This window comes from Scyliorhinus torazame, chromosome 4 (assembly GCF_047496885.1).
Source record: "Scyliorhinus torazame isolate Kashiwa2021f chromosome 4, sScyTor2.1, whole genome shotgun sequence".
NCBI classification, from domain to species: domain Eukaryota; kingdom Metazoa; phylum Chordata; class Chondrichthyes; order Carcharhiniformes; family Scyliorhinidae; genus Scyliorhinus; species Scyliorhinus torazame.
The window spans coordinates 196757346-196774347 of NC_092710.1; the positions used below are offsets into that span (position 1 = coordinate 196757346).

Sequence of the window (17002 nt, forward strand, 5' to 3'; positions counted from 1 at the left end):
CGGGACAAGGATCCCCTGCAATGTGGGTCTTACAGACCGATTTCCTTGCTAAATGTAAATGCCAAGGTTCTGTCGAAGGTCTTAGCCACGAGGATTGAGGATTGTGTGCCGCAGATTATCCATGAAGACCAGGCGGGGTTTATGAAGGGGAGACAGTTGAACGCGAATGTGCGGAGGCTTTTGAACGTTATCATGATGCCGGCGAGGGAGGGGGAGGCGGAGATAGTGGTGGCGATGGACGCTGAGAAAGCCTTCGATAGGGTAGAGTGGGGGTACCTGTGGGAGGTGCTGAAGAGGTTCGGGTTTGGGGAGGGGTTTGTCAGGTGGGTTAGGCTGTTGTATGAGGTCCCGATGGCGAGTGTGGCCACAAATAGGAGGAGGTCCGAGTACTTTCGGTTGCACCGAGGGATGAGACAGGGGTGTCCCCTGTCCTCCCTGCTCTTCGCACTGGCTATTGCACTGAGAGAGTCGAGGAACTGGAGGGGGTTGGTGCGGGGTGGGGAGGAGCATAGGGTGTCGCTTTATGCGGACGACATGCTGCTATATGTGGCGGACCCGGTGGGAGGAATGCCAGAGGTAATGAGGATCCTTAGGGAACTTGGGGACTGTTCGGGGTACAAGCTCAATGTGGGGAATAGCGAGCTGTTCGTAGTTCAGCTAGGGGACCAGGAGAGGGGGATTGGCGAGCTCCCACTAAAAAGGGTGGAGAGGAGCGTCAGATATTTGGGGGTCCAGGTGGCCAGGAGCTGGGGGGCCCTGCATAGGCTTAACTTTACAAGGCTGGTGGAGCAAATGGAGGAGGAGTTCAAGAGGTGGGACGCGTTGCCGCTGTCCTTGGCGGGTAGGGTGCAGTCAATCAAAATGACGGTGCTCCCAAGGTTTTTGTTCCTGTTCCAGTGCCTCCCCGTGTTTATCCCGAAGGCTTTTTTCAGGCGGGTTAACAGGAGTATAACAGGGCTTGTGTGGGCGCGAGTGACTCCGAGGGTGAGAAGAGTGTTCCTGGAGTGGAGTAGAGATAGGAGGGGGCTGGCGCTGCCCAACCTCTGTGGGTACTACTGGGCCGCCAATGCGACGATGCTGCGCAAGTGGGTGATGGAGGGGGAAGGGGCTGCATGGAAGAGGCTGGAGACGGCGTCCTGTGTGGGCACGAGTCTGGGGGGGCTGGCAACGGCGCCGCTGCCACACCCTCCAAGGAGGTATACCACGAGCCCGGTGGTGGTGGCGGCCCTCAAAATGTGGGGGCAGTGGAGGCGGCATAGGGGGGAAGTTGGGGCCTCGGCGTGGACCCCATTACGGGGAACCACCGGTTCGTCCCAGGAAGAACAGGTGGAGGGTTTTCGGGATGGCACAGGGCAGGGATACGCAAGTTGGGGGACCTGTTTGTGGACGGGAAGTTCACGAGCTTGGGTGAGCTGGAGGAGAAGTACAGGCTCGCCCTGGGGAACACCTTCAGGTACTTACAGGTAAGGGCGTTTGCCAGACGGCAGGTGGTGGAATTCCCGCGGCTACTGCCACACACAGTACAGGACAGGGTGCTCTCGTGGGGGTGGGTGGGAGTGGGGAAGATCTCGGAAACTTACCAGGTGATGCAGGAGGAGGAGGAGGCCTCGGTGGTGGAGTAGAAAGGTAAGTGGGAGGAGGAGTTGGGAGAGGAGATCGAAGAGGGGACGTGGGCAGATGCCCTAGGGAGGGTGAACTCTTCCTCGTCGTGCGCGAGGCTCAGCCTCATACAGTTTAAGGTGCGAGGCCCCCAAGCGTGGAATCCTGGATCAGCGATATGGCAGGGTTCATTAAATTGGAGAGGGTGAAATTCGCCTTGAGAGGGTCGGTACAAGGGTTCTTTAGGCGGTGGCAACCGTTCTTAAGACTTTCTGGCAGAACGATAGACATTGGTCAATGGCAGCAGCAGCTCGGGGGGGGGGGGGGGGGGCGCGGGGGGGGTTAACTTTATTTTTGTTTATGTTATTTACACTGGAGTGTATGAGGGGGTGTAAACACCTGTTGTCTTAAGTCGGGGTGTTAATGTTAATTTATTATTTATGTACAGGGGGGAGGGGTTTGGGGGGTTGCTTTTTTAGATTGTGTTTTGTACTTAACCCTGTTGGGTTCTTTTTTCTTTCTCATTTTGTTATTGGTATTTGATGAAAACCTTTAATAAAAAATTTTTTAAAAAAAAAAGTCATTAAGGAGACACAAAGCCTGGAACTCCTGGGTGTTGTCATCCTGCCTAATTCTATTATTTGCTAGTGGTTGCCACTGTGAGATGGATGCTCTGAAACCTGTCAAGTGAAACCCTTCCACAAATTGGCCCCACCAAAACTTTCTGCTCTCCACCCTCAGATTTACCAATCTTGACATACACTTTCCTGCAATCAAGGGGTCTTAGCCTTTAAAAAAAAAAATTCATAGGATATGGGTGTCCCTTTGGGTGAACATTTAGTACCCATTCCTAATTGCCCTTGAACTGAGTGATCTGCGAGGCCATTTCAGAGGGCATGTCAGTCAACCTTATTTCTGTAGTTCTGGAGTCACATGTAGGCCAAGTAAGGAAATCCAAGTAAGGATTTCCTTCCCTAAAGGGCATTGGTGAGCCAGATAGATTTTTAGTGATAATGGTTTCATGATCGTCATTAGATTTCTACAGAATTCTAATTTCACCATCTGCTGTGGTGGGATTCAAACCCTGGTTCCCAGAGCATAACCCTGGGTCTATGGATTACTAGTCCAGGGACAATATGACTATGCGAGCCATGGTAGAGCATCACCAGTGTGTAAAGTTTAAGGGAAAGCTTAGAACTTTGGCAAAGCCAGTTCTTTGTCATTAGTCTACTGACATTTTCATCCTCACAGTAGACCAACTTCCCAAGCCAATGAGATTCCTAGTTTTAAAAAAAATTCCAATTAAGGGGCAATTTAGCATAGCCAATCCACTTAGCCTGCATATCCATCTGATCAGTGGCATGGTGGTATTGTCACTGGACTAATAATCCAGAGCTCGGGTAATGTTCTGGGAACCTGAGTTTGAATCCCACCAGGGCAGATCGTGAAATTTGAATTGAATTTAAAAAATCTACCCTGCATATCTTTGGGTTGTGCGGGTGAGACCCATGCAGACATGGGGAGAATGTGAAAACTCCCCACGTACAGTGACCCAGAGCCAGGATAGAACCTGGGACCTTACTGCTGTGCTAACCACTGTGCCACCATGCTGCCTCAATGAGATTCCTAGATGCCTTATTCCCGGAGGCAGTCAAGGCCTCCCATTTCCAATTATGTTCAGTAAACAAAAGTATTCGAAGAAAATTTTGAAAACTCTGCTAATCCTTCGCCCGGACGACTGGCAGGGGATCCCAGGCGACCAAACTTCAATTGGTGGATATTCCAATAGAGGATTGGCCACCCCAAACTAACCTCTGGCTGGTTCTGGGGGCTGGTGGTGGCGCGGTGCTCTCGGGTGCAGTGTCAGTCAGCCGGAGTCAGAGGGCGCTCGCCCGCCCGCGGCGGCGGCGGCGTGCGGCCCTCTTGCTGCTCGGTGTGTGCTCCTTGTGCCTCCGCCCGTTGCTGTGCGCAGGGCCGTAACCTGATCATCGGGGGCCGGGTTCAGGGCTGACCGACCGACTGACCGAGCCGCTGTCCCCACCCTCTTCAGCTGGCCGAGGATCTCCTCCGGCCCGTCGCTAAGCGCCAAGATGCCGCGGATAATGATTAAAGGAGGCGTCTGGAGGAACACGGAGGTGAGCGGCGGGGCCTCTGGCGCAGGCCCGGATACTGGGGCCGGATTTCTCTTTTTTTTCATCTCTGAAGTGCAGGAGATATTCTGCCTGGAATCGCCGGTTTTCTCTGCTCGGCTGGCACCTGCTGTCTTGAAGTGCATTAAACTCACGCACAGTGATGGGTTATTCTGATCTACCTAGAGTTGTGCCCTCCCAGTCCGAGCTTTCTCCCTGTGGTCCAGCAACAAAATAAAAGCAAAATATTGTGGATGTTGGAAATCTGAGATGAAAGAAAATGCCAGAAACACTTGGGTGGGGGGTGGGGGCAGGCAGGCTCAGAAAGCGAAGGCACGGGCTTATGACCGGGTAGATGAGAATGGAACTAGCTGAGGCAATGCCACCCAGCCAGACGGTGGGTAGTTTGTGGAGGAGGACGGTCTGGTTGAGGAGGCAGAGTTTCCTACAGTCACAGTCCTGCGGGATGTCATTTGTGACTTTCATGAGGGGTTAGGCAGGTTCAGGCAGCGTCGGAGGGGTGCAATTGACGAAGTGGGGTGGTTGGAAGGTCTGCCTCGATTCTCGGGGGCATCAGTCCAGCTCTACATATTGTTGGTATGTCCGGACTACCTCTCTCTTACCACCCCCATCTCAATCCTCAGCAGATCCCCCAGCTCAAAGTTTCCAAATTCTCTTACCTGGTAGATTTTCTACAGACTTCCGAAACCCACCTGACCAGGCAAATACTATGGAATATAAAATACAAATTTCGCCTTGGTAGCCAATGGCATGTCACAGAATGTGCAACCCAAATCTAAATCAGTGAAAATCCTGTAACGTTCTCCCTAACAGCACAGTGGGTGTACCTGCACCAGAGGTATCTGCACCAGAGGGATTGCAGGGGTTCAAGAAGGCAACTCACCAGCACCTTCTGAAGGGTAACTGGGGATGGGCAATAAATGCTGGCCCAACCAGTGATGCCTGCACCCTATAAATGAGTTTTAAAAAACTTCTTCCTACCAATGGAATATTTATGTGGGGAAATTCAAATTGCCTGTCCTGGCACCTTAGTTTTGCCTATTTCTGCGTGATTCCTGACTTTTTTTTGACACATTCCAGCCTTTTTTTATGAACTTTGAGTACCCAATTCTTTTTTGTTTCCAATTAAGGGGCAATTTAACATGGCCAATCCACCTAGCCTGCACATAGAATCGTAGAATTTACCGCGCCGAAGGCGGCCATTCAGCCCATAGTGTCTGCACCGGCTGTCCCTATAACCCAGCAACCCCATCTTTGGGTTGTGGGGTGAGACCCACGCAAAAACGGGGAGAATGTGCAAACTCCACACAGACAGGGGGCCAGGATCAAACCCAAGTCCTCGGCACCGTGAGGCAACAGTGGGAACCACTGCGCTGTCCACAATCCAGCATTGGGTTCCAGGAAAAATATTTGAAAAGTGACAGCACATTCAAGAACCTTGGAGTGAAAACTGAGGCTGGAGATGGGATGGTTTGCAAAGAGAGAGGGATTGAAGTTTATCTTTCAATGGAGGAGAGGGGGTCTGTATCTAGAAAAGGAGCTACTAATTTCAGCTAACGTGGCAGTATAGTTGCATTATTTTAGAAGGAATGGGTTTGAGGGAACCAGAGTTTGCCGTCATGGATAATATAAGTTAGAGGTCATGGGATAAGGTAAGAAAGAAAGATGCAAGACCTGAGTTATGGCAAGGAGAATCTAAGAGGAGGTTTGACCCGGTGTGCTTGGGGAATTCAAGGATGCAGCAGGGGTATCTTGTCTCAATCTTAGTGAAAAAACTGCCCATGAGCATCTCACACTTTTTGATGGAGGCGAGGGTGGGGACACTGGGGTGGGGGATTTAAGAAGGCAGTTTTTAGTGGAGAGGAAAATCTGGGGATTATTCTTGCATTGCAGGATGATCCTGGAATAGTCTTTGTAGGACCTAAACGCTTAATGTGGTCAGCTAGAACTGGCAGTGGCTGATAATACCAGTTGTTATCATACACTTTCAGGTTTGTGTGCAGTGCCCATTAGGTAGCAGAGATGAAGGCTGCACTGGGAGAACAATCAGGCCCAGAATGTAATGGCTTTAGTGGGTAAAAGAGCATTATTGGTGTCAGTGAGTGGGCATATTGGTAGCTGTAGAAATGTCATGTTCAAATAAGGATCAAAGACTAGATGACAGTCCCAGATAATAATCTTTATTGTCGCAAGTAGGCTTACATTAACATTGCAATGAAGTTACTGTGAACAGCCCCTAGTCACCACATTCCGGCGTCTGTTCGCGTACACGGAGGAAGAATTCAGAATGTCCAAACGACCTAACAGCTCATTTTTCGGGACTTGTGGGAGGAAATGAGAGCACCCGGAGGAAACCCACGCAAACACAGGGAGAACGTGCAGACTCTACACAGACAGTGACCCAAGCTGGGAATCGAACCTTGGACCCTGGTGCTGTGAAGCAACAGTGCTAACCACTGTGCTACCGTGCCACCCTAGGTAGGGGAGAGAATAGGGTAAAAAATAAACTGGTTCCAGTTAATTCCCTGCCTCAAATGTGCATAAATGCACTGACAAAATTTGGTTTGTTCCAATGGCTTCGGTATAGTAGCATACTTAAAATAGGTTTCCCAAATAGCTCCAATCTGCATCTCAATGGGTCCTGGCTTAAGAATAATATTTTCTTTGATCTCTAGAAGGAAATTCCTGCTTCATTCCATTGTTCAATATTGTCTGCTGCATCTCATAACATTTCTGAGAGGTTCTTCTGTTCCTGGATGATTCAATAATAGCGAGTATTTTATCTGAGGAGAGCTGACCCTGATCAACATTTTATCTCCACATGGCAACAGTGTTGCATCCATGTACTTTTCTCCTCACATTGACATGAATTATATTTGTGGTTCATGATGGTATAAACAACATAGGGAAATAGATGTAGTCCTGCAATCTTAATTTAAGGAGTAGGTAGGAAATTAACGAGCAAGACCCCAAAAGTTGTGATCTCCAAATTACCCCCAGTGCTATGTGCCAGTGAGTATAGAAATAAAGCAGATCCATGTGTGGCTTGAAAGATGTTGCAAGAGGGAGGAGGGCTTTAGATTCTTTGGACATTGGAACTGGCTTTGGAGGAGATGGGACATTTATAGGCACAGAGCCAGGACTTGGTTCCTTGCTAGTGCGATTGAGGAGGGTTTAACTAAAGGGCTCTGGGAACCAGGAAGTAATATCAGAAGAATATCGAGGTACACCATACTGGACCCAGAGTGAGAGATGAAGTCATACAGTCCAAATAATGATTAATATGCAAGTATGTGAATGCATAGTATGGTCAATAAGATTGGTGAGTTACAAGTGCAGATTGCTATGTGGAAATATGTTGTGGATGTAACAGATCTGGCTCAAAGAAGAGCAGAATCGCCCCAGGAAAATACTCGGGGAGTCCGGTAATAATAGCTTCATTGAGAATTTGGAGGCAGTTTTGCCAACACGTTGGGCTGGGGGCAGGGTCAAGAGAAATACCGATTCGGGGGAACCACAGATTTGAGCCAGGGAAGTGGGATGGAAATTTTCGGAAATGGGAGGAGAAGGGGATTAAGACACTAAAAGATTTGTTTCTTAGGGGTCAGTTTGCAGGATTGAAGGAGCTGGAAGTGAAGTATGGGCTGGAGCAGAGGGAAATGTTTAGATACATGCAGGTTCGAGATTTTGCCAGAAAGGAGATACAGAGCTTCCCGGTGGAGCCGGCCTCCACATTGCTGGAGGAGGTGCTGACGACGGGGACTGGAGAAGGGGGTAGTGTCGGCGGTTTACAGAGCTATTTTGGGAAGAGGAGAAGGCACCACTGGAAGGGATCAAAACAAAGTGGGAGGAAGAGTTGGGAGAGGGTGTGGAGGAGGGGTTCTGGTGTGAGGTGCTCTGGAGAGTGAATGCCTCCACCTCGTGCGCGAGGTTGGGGCTGATACAGCTGAAGGTGGTATACAGAGCACTCCTCACGAGGGCGAGGATGAGCCAATTCTTTGAAGGAGTAGAAGACGTGTGTGAACGTTGCGGGGGGGGGGGGGGGGGGGGGCGCGCTAATAACGTTCATATGTTTTGGTCCTGTCCAAAGCTAGAGGATTACTGAAAGAGGTTTTTAGGGTAATTTCTAAAGTGGTGCACGTGAAACTGGACCCGGGCCCCCGGGAGGCCATATTCGGGGTGTCGGACCAGCCAGGGTTGGAAATGGGTGCGGAGGCAGATGTTGTAGCCCTTGCCTCGTTGATCGCCTGAAGGCGGATCCTGATAGGTTGGAGAGCAACCTCTCCACCCTGGCGTGGCGGGGGGACCTGTTGGAATTCTTGACTCTTGAGAAGGTTAAGTTTGTACTAAGGGGGAAGGAAGGAGGGGTTCTACAATTCATGGGCATTATTCATTATGCACTTTCAAGAACTGGATAACATCCAACATTAGTTGGGGCGTGTTGGTGGGAGGGTTGGGGGGAGGGGGGTAGTGTGTGTTAATGGCGAATATGGGTGATCCCTGATTCCTTTTTGTCATTTGTTTGTGTGAACATGCGTGCTAATGTTTGGGGTTTGGTGGGAGGATGGGATCGTTGTTATTGATATGGGGATTGACATATTTGTTACTGATGATTGTTTATTGTTGGTGGGTGTAAATTTGGGAGAAAATGTGAAAAAGGAGGAGAATAAAAAATATTTTTAAAAAAAAGAAGAGCAGAATTGGGTGTTACATATTCCTGGATACAAGGTGTTCAGGAAAGGAGGGAAAACGGTGCTATTGGTTAAGGAGAGCTTTGCAGTGTTGGTGAAAGAATGTCCCAGAGTTGTCGAGAATCTATTCGGCTCGAGCTAAGGAACAAAAAAGGTGCAATTATGTTGCTCGATGCAGTCTATAAGCTACTAAAATGTGGCAAGAATGGAAAAATACATTTGCAAGGAAATTACATAGGGATGTAAGAGCCATTATAATGGGGGCCTCTTGTTATCCAAACATAGACTGGGGATAGTAGTTGTGTAAAGGCAGAAAGGGACATGAATTCCTCGAGTGTGTTCAGGACCATTTTCTACAGCACTATGTTTCCAGTCCAATGAGAAAGGACGCATTACTGGACCTGGTTCTTGGGAATGAGTGGATCAAATGTCAGTGGTAGAACATTTAGGGAACAGTGATCATTGCATCATAAGGTTTAGATTGGCTATAGAAAAGAAAAAGTACAATTGAGGGTAAGAATACTTAAGTGGGAGAAATCCAACTTCAATGGGGCAAAAATGGATCAGGGACGAATAAATTGCAATCACAGCTGGCAGGAAAAATGGTAATTGAAAATGGGCTACCTTCAAAAAAGAGAGAATTCGGGTACAGTCAATGTATGTTCCCCTGAAGGGGAATCCAGAGCTTCCTGGATGACATGAGTTAGAGATTAAGATTAAAAAGGAAAAGTATGCTTATGGCAGATGTCAGGTGGCTAATACCAGAGCAAACCAGGCTGAATATAGAAGGTTCAGAAGGGAAGTGAAAGAGCAAATAAAAAAAGCAAAGAGTCTATGAAAATAGACTGGCAGCTCACATAAAAGTGAATCCCTAAGACCTCAAGAGGCATATACTCGGATGGAAAAAGGAGGAGTGCAGCTGATTAGTTACCAAAGACGGATTTAGGCATTGAAGCAGGGGGCATAGCTGAGATATTGAATTTGCATTTGCCTTTACCAAGGAAGAAGATGCTACCTAGGTCATGGTGAAGGAGGAAGTAATTAATATATGTTCTTAATGTGCGCAGTAATCACCCAGCCAGGCAATAACTTCCACAATAGCCAAATGGAGCTCTCTGATCCCTGTGATGAATTTTGTCAGGGGCAGTGTTCGATGATGTGAGTCATTGATTGGGGTGTGCCACAGCTGCAGTCCGGGTTCCCTGCAAGACCCCACATATGCCCATTTGCTGCATAAAGTTCTTGCTAGTTTGGAAATGGGTGAGGAGTGCCCAGTATTGGCGTGGCAGGTTGAAGCCCGATGAGTAGACTGTGAGATCTGTGATGAGAAAGTAGTTTTTAGTGGTGTTGTGTTGGTTCCATTGCTGGCCCCCTAGGACCTCTGCGGTTATTCTTTGGAACGGTGGTCTTAGCCATACAGGTTGGTGCGATGGGAGGTGAGCACCAGGTGGATTGGTCCGGTCCTTGTGTAGTGGCAGACTTGAGTTGAAGTAAACCTTCTCCGGGAGCTTTCTTGTTGAATCTGATGCACAATGCTGGTCAGGACTGGAAGCCAGTTGATTGATTGGAGGCTATCTGAGATGATATGTGTCATTATGCTCATCTGGGTACCTACAAGCCTGGTGTGGGGTGAGTTGTGCAATGCAGTTGAGTAGACAATGACCAGAGCTGAGCTACCTAAGGAATGAGTACCTGCAACCCATGAAGGGCCAGCAAGTTTGCGGAGGTGTTTTTTCACCTTTTGATCTTTGCTGCTGTCTGCCCCAGATGTTTTTTGTATGTTTGTGTTCGATCAAGGGTAATAGGATATTGTTTGTGATTCAGTCTCTTGCCATTCAAGGAGAGGTTGAGTTCCCTCTTGGCGCTGGCATTGTGGAAGTGGAATATACTCAAGACTGTCCTGTTGCTGCTGGACTGATGGTGTTGTCAAGTCTTGCAGTAGTTAGCCAGCTTTGCAGAAGCGTTATTTAGTGTTGCCTCTAGTTTAGAGAATGTTCGAGCCTGAGAGGCACAGCAGATATTGTTAGCATAGATAAACATTTGAGATAGGGTTGGAGGCAGATTGCTGATATAAAGATTGAAAAGTGTTGGGGTTAGACTAGGTCCCTGGGGAAGCCAGTAGGACTGTTTCCGTCAGGCATTTGTCTCATCATGTGCACTCCAAGCCATCTATCTCGGAGTAATAGTTGAGATTTTGACCAGGAGACCAGTGCACCAGATTGTGTCATTTGCTGCAGTGAGATCGAGAAAGACAGCATCTGTTTTGAGGACATTTTTGAAGTAATTTTCAATGAAGGTGGTTAGAGCAAAGACCTGGTCGCATGCGCTATGCTTGTTGCCGAAGGCTCACTTGTTCAGCTTTCAAGATTTTCTCCACTTATTTCTCTGTCTGCCATGGATCAGCATTCAAGCCATGTCACCTGTCAATACCTGGGGGAGCCTAATGATCCTACAAGGAATCAAATTCAGTAAGTTCAGACTTGAGGAATCCCGGTAGCACCACATCTAAAGTAATTAATACAATAGACTGATGTAAAATTGATTAGGAGGAAGTATCGGATATACTGTATTAAAGTTGATAAGGACCAGGACCGGTTGAGATGCATCCAAAGATACTGAGGCAAGTGAAAGTCGAACTTGCAAAGGCACTGGCCATGATTTTGGAGTCTTCTTTAGCCTCAGAGGATTGGGGAATTGCAAAAGTTACACCCTTGTTCATAAAAGAGTGTGCAGTTATGATTCTATGTGACACATCAGAATGTTCTTGCCATCTGGCAATAGCCAAGGTATCACAAGAAGCAATTATGTTGTGGTATTGCTTCAAATGAATAGTCAGTGTGCCTTTGTCTGCCCTCCTTACACCTGCCATGCACCAGTTCTTCATAAAGCACCTGCTCTGGCAACTGTATGGCATTCATTCTAACATGACGCTTAGCCTAATGGGGATGTGCACTGATTATCATAGTCTCAATACTGGACTGAGAGTAGATTCCAGCACTGAATAATTGAGCGTTGTCCTTTATTGGTATATTCGGGGGATCAGACCAGCCAGAGTTGCAGGGGACAGTTGCCCTGGCATTAGTCTTGCTGGTTGCTCGGAGGCGAATCCTGCTGAGTTGAAGACTGGTGTTGGCACCTAGCGTGGCTACTTGACTTAATGGCGTTTTTGCAGCTCGAGAAATTTAAATATACCATGAGGTGGCCAATTGAAGGATTCTACCGGCAAGCGTTCATATTGTACTTTAAGGAACTGTTAGCTGTTTGGGGGTGGAGGGGATATTTAAGAATCAACAAGGGATCTTTGGGAATAGTGACGAGGCACTGCTGCCTCACAGCGCCAGGGACCTGGGTTCAATTCCAGCTTCGGATGACTGTGTGGAGTTTTCACTTTCTCCACGCGTGGGTTTCGTCTGGGTGCTTTGGTTTTCCCCGACAGTCCAAAGATGTGCGGGTTTGGTGGATTGGCCATAACAAAGTTACCCTTAGTATCCAGGGATGTGCAGGTTAGGTGGGGTTACGGTGATGGGGTGTGAAAGTGGGCCTAGGTCAGGTGCTCTTTCAGAGGGTTGGTGGAGACTCAATGGGCCGAATGGCCTCCTGCACTGCAGGGATTTTTCCCTCAGAATGTGGAAATAAGACATGGTTATTAACTCTGTGTTGTTGATGAGACAAGATGGAGTGTAGGATTTATTTGGTTCGGACTGACTGTGCCCAAAGTCTATGTTGTACCGTACAATGCACTGTTATTTTTAAAAATATATATTTTTTATTCTCCTTTTTCACATTTTCTCCCAAATTTACACCCAACAATAAACAATAATTAGGAACAAATGTAATGTCAATCCCCATATCAATAACAACGATCCAATCCTCCCACCAAACCACAGACATTAGCCTGCATGTTGACATAAACAAATGCCAAAAAGGAATCAGGAATCACCCATAGTCACCATTAACACATACAGTCCTTCTCCTCCCCCCCCCCCCCCCCCCCCCCCCCCCCAAACCCTCCCAGCCCCCAACCCCCCTAATGTCCAATTCTCGAAAGTGCAGAATGAATAATGCCCATGAATTGTAGAATCCCTCCATCCTTCCCTCAGTTCACATTTGACCTTTTCAAGCGTCAAGAATTCCAGCAGGGAAGAGGGACTGGTGGCGGGACTGGGGGCCCCGATTGGGCTGGAGGAGCTGATCGAAGGGATAGGAAGCATGCAGGCGGGAAAGGCACCGGGGCCGGACGGTTTCCCGGTCGAGTTCTATAAAAAATATATGGACCTGTTGGGCCCGCTGTTAGTTAGGACCTTCAATGAGGCAAGGGAGGGGGGGGCTTTACCCCCGACGATGTCCCGGGCACTGATCTCCTTGATCCTGAAGCGGGACAAGGATCCCCTGCAATGTGGGTCTTACAGACCGATTTCCTTGCTAAATGTAGATGCCAAGGTTCTGTCGAAGGTCTTAGCCACGAGGATTGAGGATTGTGTGCCGCAGATCATCCATGAAGACCAGACGGGGTTTGTGAAGGGGAGACAGTTGAACGCGAATGTGCGGAGGCTTTTGAACGTTATCATGATGCCGGCGAGGGAGGGGGAGGCGGAGATAGTGGTGGCGATGGACGCTGAGAAAGCCTTCGATAGGGTAGAGTGGGGGTACCTGTGGGAGGTGCTGAAGAGGTTCGGGTTTGGGGAGGGGTTTGTCAGGTGGGTTAGGCTGTTGTACGAGGTCCCGATGGCGAGTGTGGCCACAAATAGGAGGAGGTCCGAGTACTTTCGGTTGCACCGAGGGACGAGACAGGGGTGTCCCCTGTCCCCCCCTGCTCTTCACACTGGCGATTGAACCCCTGGCTACGTCACAGAGAGTCAAGGAACTGGAGGGGGTTGGTGCGGGGTGGGGAGGAGCATAGGATGTCGCTTTATGTGGACTACCTGCTGCTGTATGTGGCGGACCCGGTGGGAGGAATGCCAGAGGTAATGAGGATCCTTAGGGAATTCGGGGACTTTTCGGGGTACAAGCTCAATATGGGGAAGATCGAGCTGTTCGTAGTTCAGCTAGGGGACCAGGAGAGGGGGATTGGCGAACTCCCACTAAAAAGGGCGGAGAGGAGTTTCAGATATTTGGGGGTCCAGGTGGCCAGGAGCTGGGGGGGTCCTTCATAGGCTTAACTTTACAAGGCTGGTGGAGCAAATGGAGGAGGAGTTCAAGAGGTGGGACGTGTTGCAGCTGTCCTGGAGGGTAGGGTTGCAGTCAATCAAAATGACGATGCTCCCAAGGTTTTTGTTCCTGTTCCAGTGCCTCCCCGTGTTTATCCCGAAGGCTTTTTTCAGGCGGGTTAACAGGAGTATAATGGGGTTTGTGTGGGCGCGAGGGACTCAGAGGGTGAGAAGGGTGTTCCTGGAGCGGAGTAGAGATAGGGGGGGGCTGGCGCTGCCCAACTTCTGTGGGTACTACTGGGCCGCAAATGCGACAGTGGTGTGCAAGTGGGTGATGGAGGGGGAGGGGGCTGCATGGAAGAGGCTGGAGACGGCGTCCTGTGTGGGTACGAGTCTGGGGGCGCTGGCAACGGCGCCGCTGCTGCTCCCTCCAAGGAGGTATACCACGAGCCCGGTGGTGGTGGCGGCCCTCAAAATTTGGGGGCAGTGGAGGCGGCATAGGGGGGAAGTTGGGACCCCATTATGGGGGAACCACCGGTTCACCCCAGGAAGAACAGGTGGAGGGTTTTCGTGGTGGCACAGGGCAGGCATATGAAGGTTGGGGGACCTGTTTGTGGACGGGAAGTTCGCGAGCTTGGGTGAGCTGCAGGAGAAGTACGGGCTCCCCCCGGGGAACACCTTCAGGTACTTCCAGGTAAGGGCGTTTGCCAGACGGCAGGTGGTGGAATTCCACGGCTACTGCCACACACAGTACAGGACAGGCTGCTCTCGGGGGGGGTGGGTGGGAGTGGGGAAGATCTCGGAAACGAACCAGGTGATGCAGGAGGAGGAGGAGGCCTCGGTGGTGGAGTTGAAAGGTAAGTGGGAGGAGGAGTTGGGAGAGGAGATCGAAGAGGGGACGTTGGCAGATGCCCTAGGGAGGGTGAATTCTTCCTCTTCATGTGCGAGGCTCAGCCTCATACAGTTTAAGGTGCTGCACAGGGCACACATGACCGGGACAAGGATGAGCAGGTTCTTTGGGGTGAGGACAGGTGTGTTAGGTGCTCAGGGGAGCCCAGCAAATCACACCCATATGTTCTGGGCATGCCCAGCGCTGGAGGAATTTTGGAAGGGCGTAGCAAGGACGGTGTCGAGGGTGGTAGGATCCAGGGTCAGACTGGGCTGGGGGCTCGCAATATTTGGGGTGGCAGAGGAGCCGGGAGTGCAGGAGGCGAAAGAGGCCGGAATTCTGGCCTTTGCGTCCCTGGTAGCCCGGCGAAGGATTCTCCTTCAGTGGAAAGATACGAGGCCCCCAAGCGTGGAATCCTGGATCAGCGATATGGCAGGGTTCATTAAATTGGAGAGGGTGAAATTCGCCTTGAGGGTCGGTACAAGGGTCCTTTAGGCGGTGGCAACCGTTCTTAGACTTTCTGGCAGAACGATAGACATTGGTCAATGGCAGCAGCGGCTGGGGGGGGGGGGGGGGGGGGGGGGGGGGGTGTTTACTTTATTTTTGTTTATGTTATTTACACTGGAAGGGTCTGAGGGGGTGTATACACCTGTTGTCTTAAGTCGGGGTGTTAATGTTAATTTATTATTTAGGTACAGGGGGGGAGGGGTTTGGGGGGTTGCTTTTTTAGATTGTTTTGTACTTAACCCTGTTGGGTTCTTTTTTCTTTCTCATTTTGTTATTGATATTTTATGAAAACCTTTAATAAAAATTATTTAAAAAAAAAAAAAAGAATTCCAGCAGGTCCCCCCCTCCATGCCAGGGAGTCCGACACCCCGAATATGGCCTCCTGAGGGCCCGGGTCCAGTTTCCCGTGCACCACTTTAGAGATTACCCTAAACACCTCCTTCCAGTAATCCTCCAGCTTTGGACAGGACCAAAACATATGAACGTGGTTTGCGTACTCTTTCCCCCCCCCCCCCCCCCAGCAACGTTCACACACATCTTCTACCCCCTCAAAGATCCGGCTCATCCTCGCCCTTGTAAGGTGCGCTCTATACACCACCTTCAGCCTCGCACACGAGGTAGAGGCGTTCATCCTCCGGAGCACCTCAGAACCCCTCCTCCATAGCCTCTCTCAACTCTTCCTCCATCTTTTCCTTGATCCCTTCTAGCGACGCCTTCTCCTCCTCCAAAATAGCCCCGTAAACTGCCGTTAGTGCCCCCTTCTCCAGCCCCCCTGTCGTCAGCACCTCCTCCAGCAATGTCAATGCACTGTTATACATAGAAACAGACATAGAAAATAGAAGCAGGGTCGTTAGGCCCTTGGAGCCTGCTCCAACATTCATTATGATCATTAAATTTAATACCCTGATCCGCCTCTTCCCCCCCCCCCCCCCAAACATATCCCTTTAGCCACAAGAGCTATATCTACTTCCCCCTTGAATTCACACAACATTTTGGCCTCAACTGCTTCTTGTGGTAGTGAATTCCACAGATTCACCTCTCTGGGTGAAGAAATTTCTCTTCACCTTTTCTCTTCAAACTGATCCCGTTCTGGACACCCCTGCCATCGGGAACAACATTTCTGAACCTACCTAGTCTAATCCTTTTAGAATTTTACAAGTTTCTATGAGATCACCTCTCACTCTTCTAAACTCCAATGAATATAATCCTAACCGAGTTAATCCCTCCTCATGTGACAGTCCCGCCATCCCTGAAATCAGCCTGGTAAATCTTCACTGCGCTCCCCCCATATCAAGAACATCCTTCCTCAGATAAGGACATCAAAACTGCACACAATATTCCAGCTGTGGCTTCACCAACACCCTGTTGCGCACTTACTTTCAGCAATTGATGCACGAGGACACCAAGGTCTCGCTGAGTATTCACTTCTCTTAATTTACACCCATTCAAGTAATCTGCCTTCATCTTTTTGCTACCGAATTGGATAACCTCATATTTATCCACATTATACTGCATTTGCCATGCATATTTCCACTCACCCAATCTGTCCACATCACACCGAAACATCTCTGCATCCTCCTCACAGCTCACCCAACTTTGAATCATCTGAAAATTTGGAGATAATACATTTAGTACAAGTTATTAGTATATAATGTGGGGTCCTTATCACTGAGTGTGGTTCTGAACCATTTGTGGATTGAGGATATAACATTTTGTATCTAGATCCTGTGTTTAAACAGGCTTAAACTGAGGCTTGAAAGTCTTTGCTCCCATTTTGGTGGGTGGGCTTAAATCACATGAGATTGTGCACTGTCAAAATGCTTCATATCATTCACAACTCACAACATTTCTCTAATTTGTTCAAATTATCAACCTCATTTTGGGATTGTAAAGATCACGACTGCGAAATAAGTTCATACCCCAAAATTAGTTCAGAGATTTAGGTTGAGACATTTCCGTGGAGTTTAGAACTTCCCCAGGATGCAACCTCTGAATACTTGACTATGGTGGGAAAAGGAT

General features: G+C 49.1%; 1 protein-coding gene across 1 annotated transcript in view; it reads left to right on the top strand.

Moving 5' to 3' along the window:
* Positions 1–3533: 3533 nt before the first annotated feature.
* The window catches only part of cdc5l (CDC5 cell division cycle 5-like (S. pombe)), an 85702-nt gene continuing 72233 nt past the window's right edge, over positions 3534–17002 (top strand). The window contains exon 1 of the mRNA XM_072499068.1: positions 3534–3734. Within this exon, the coding sequence (XP_072355169.1) occupies positions 3690–3734 (45 nt within the window). The 5' untranslated portion in view covers positions 3534–3689. The remainder of the gene's footprint in view (positions 3735–17002) is intronic.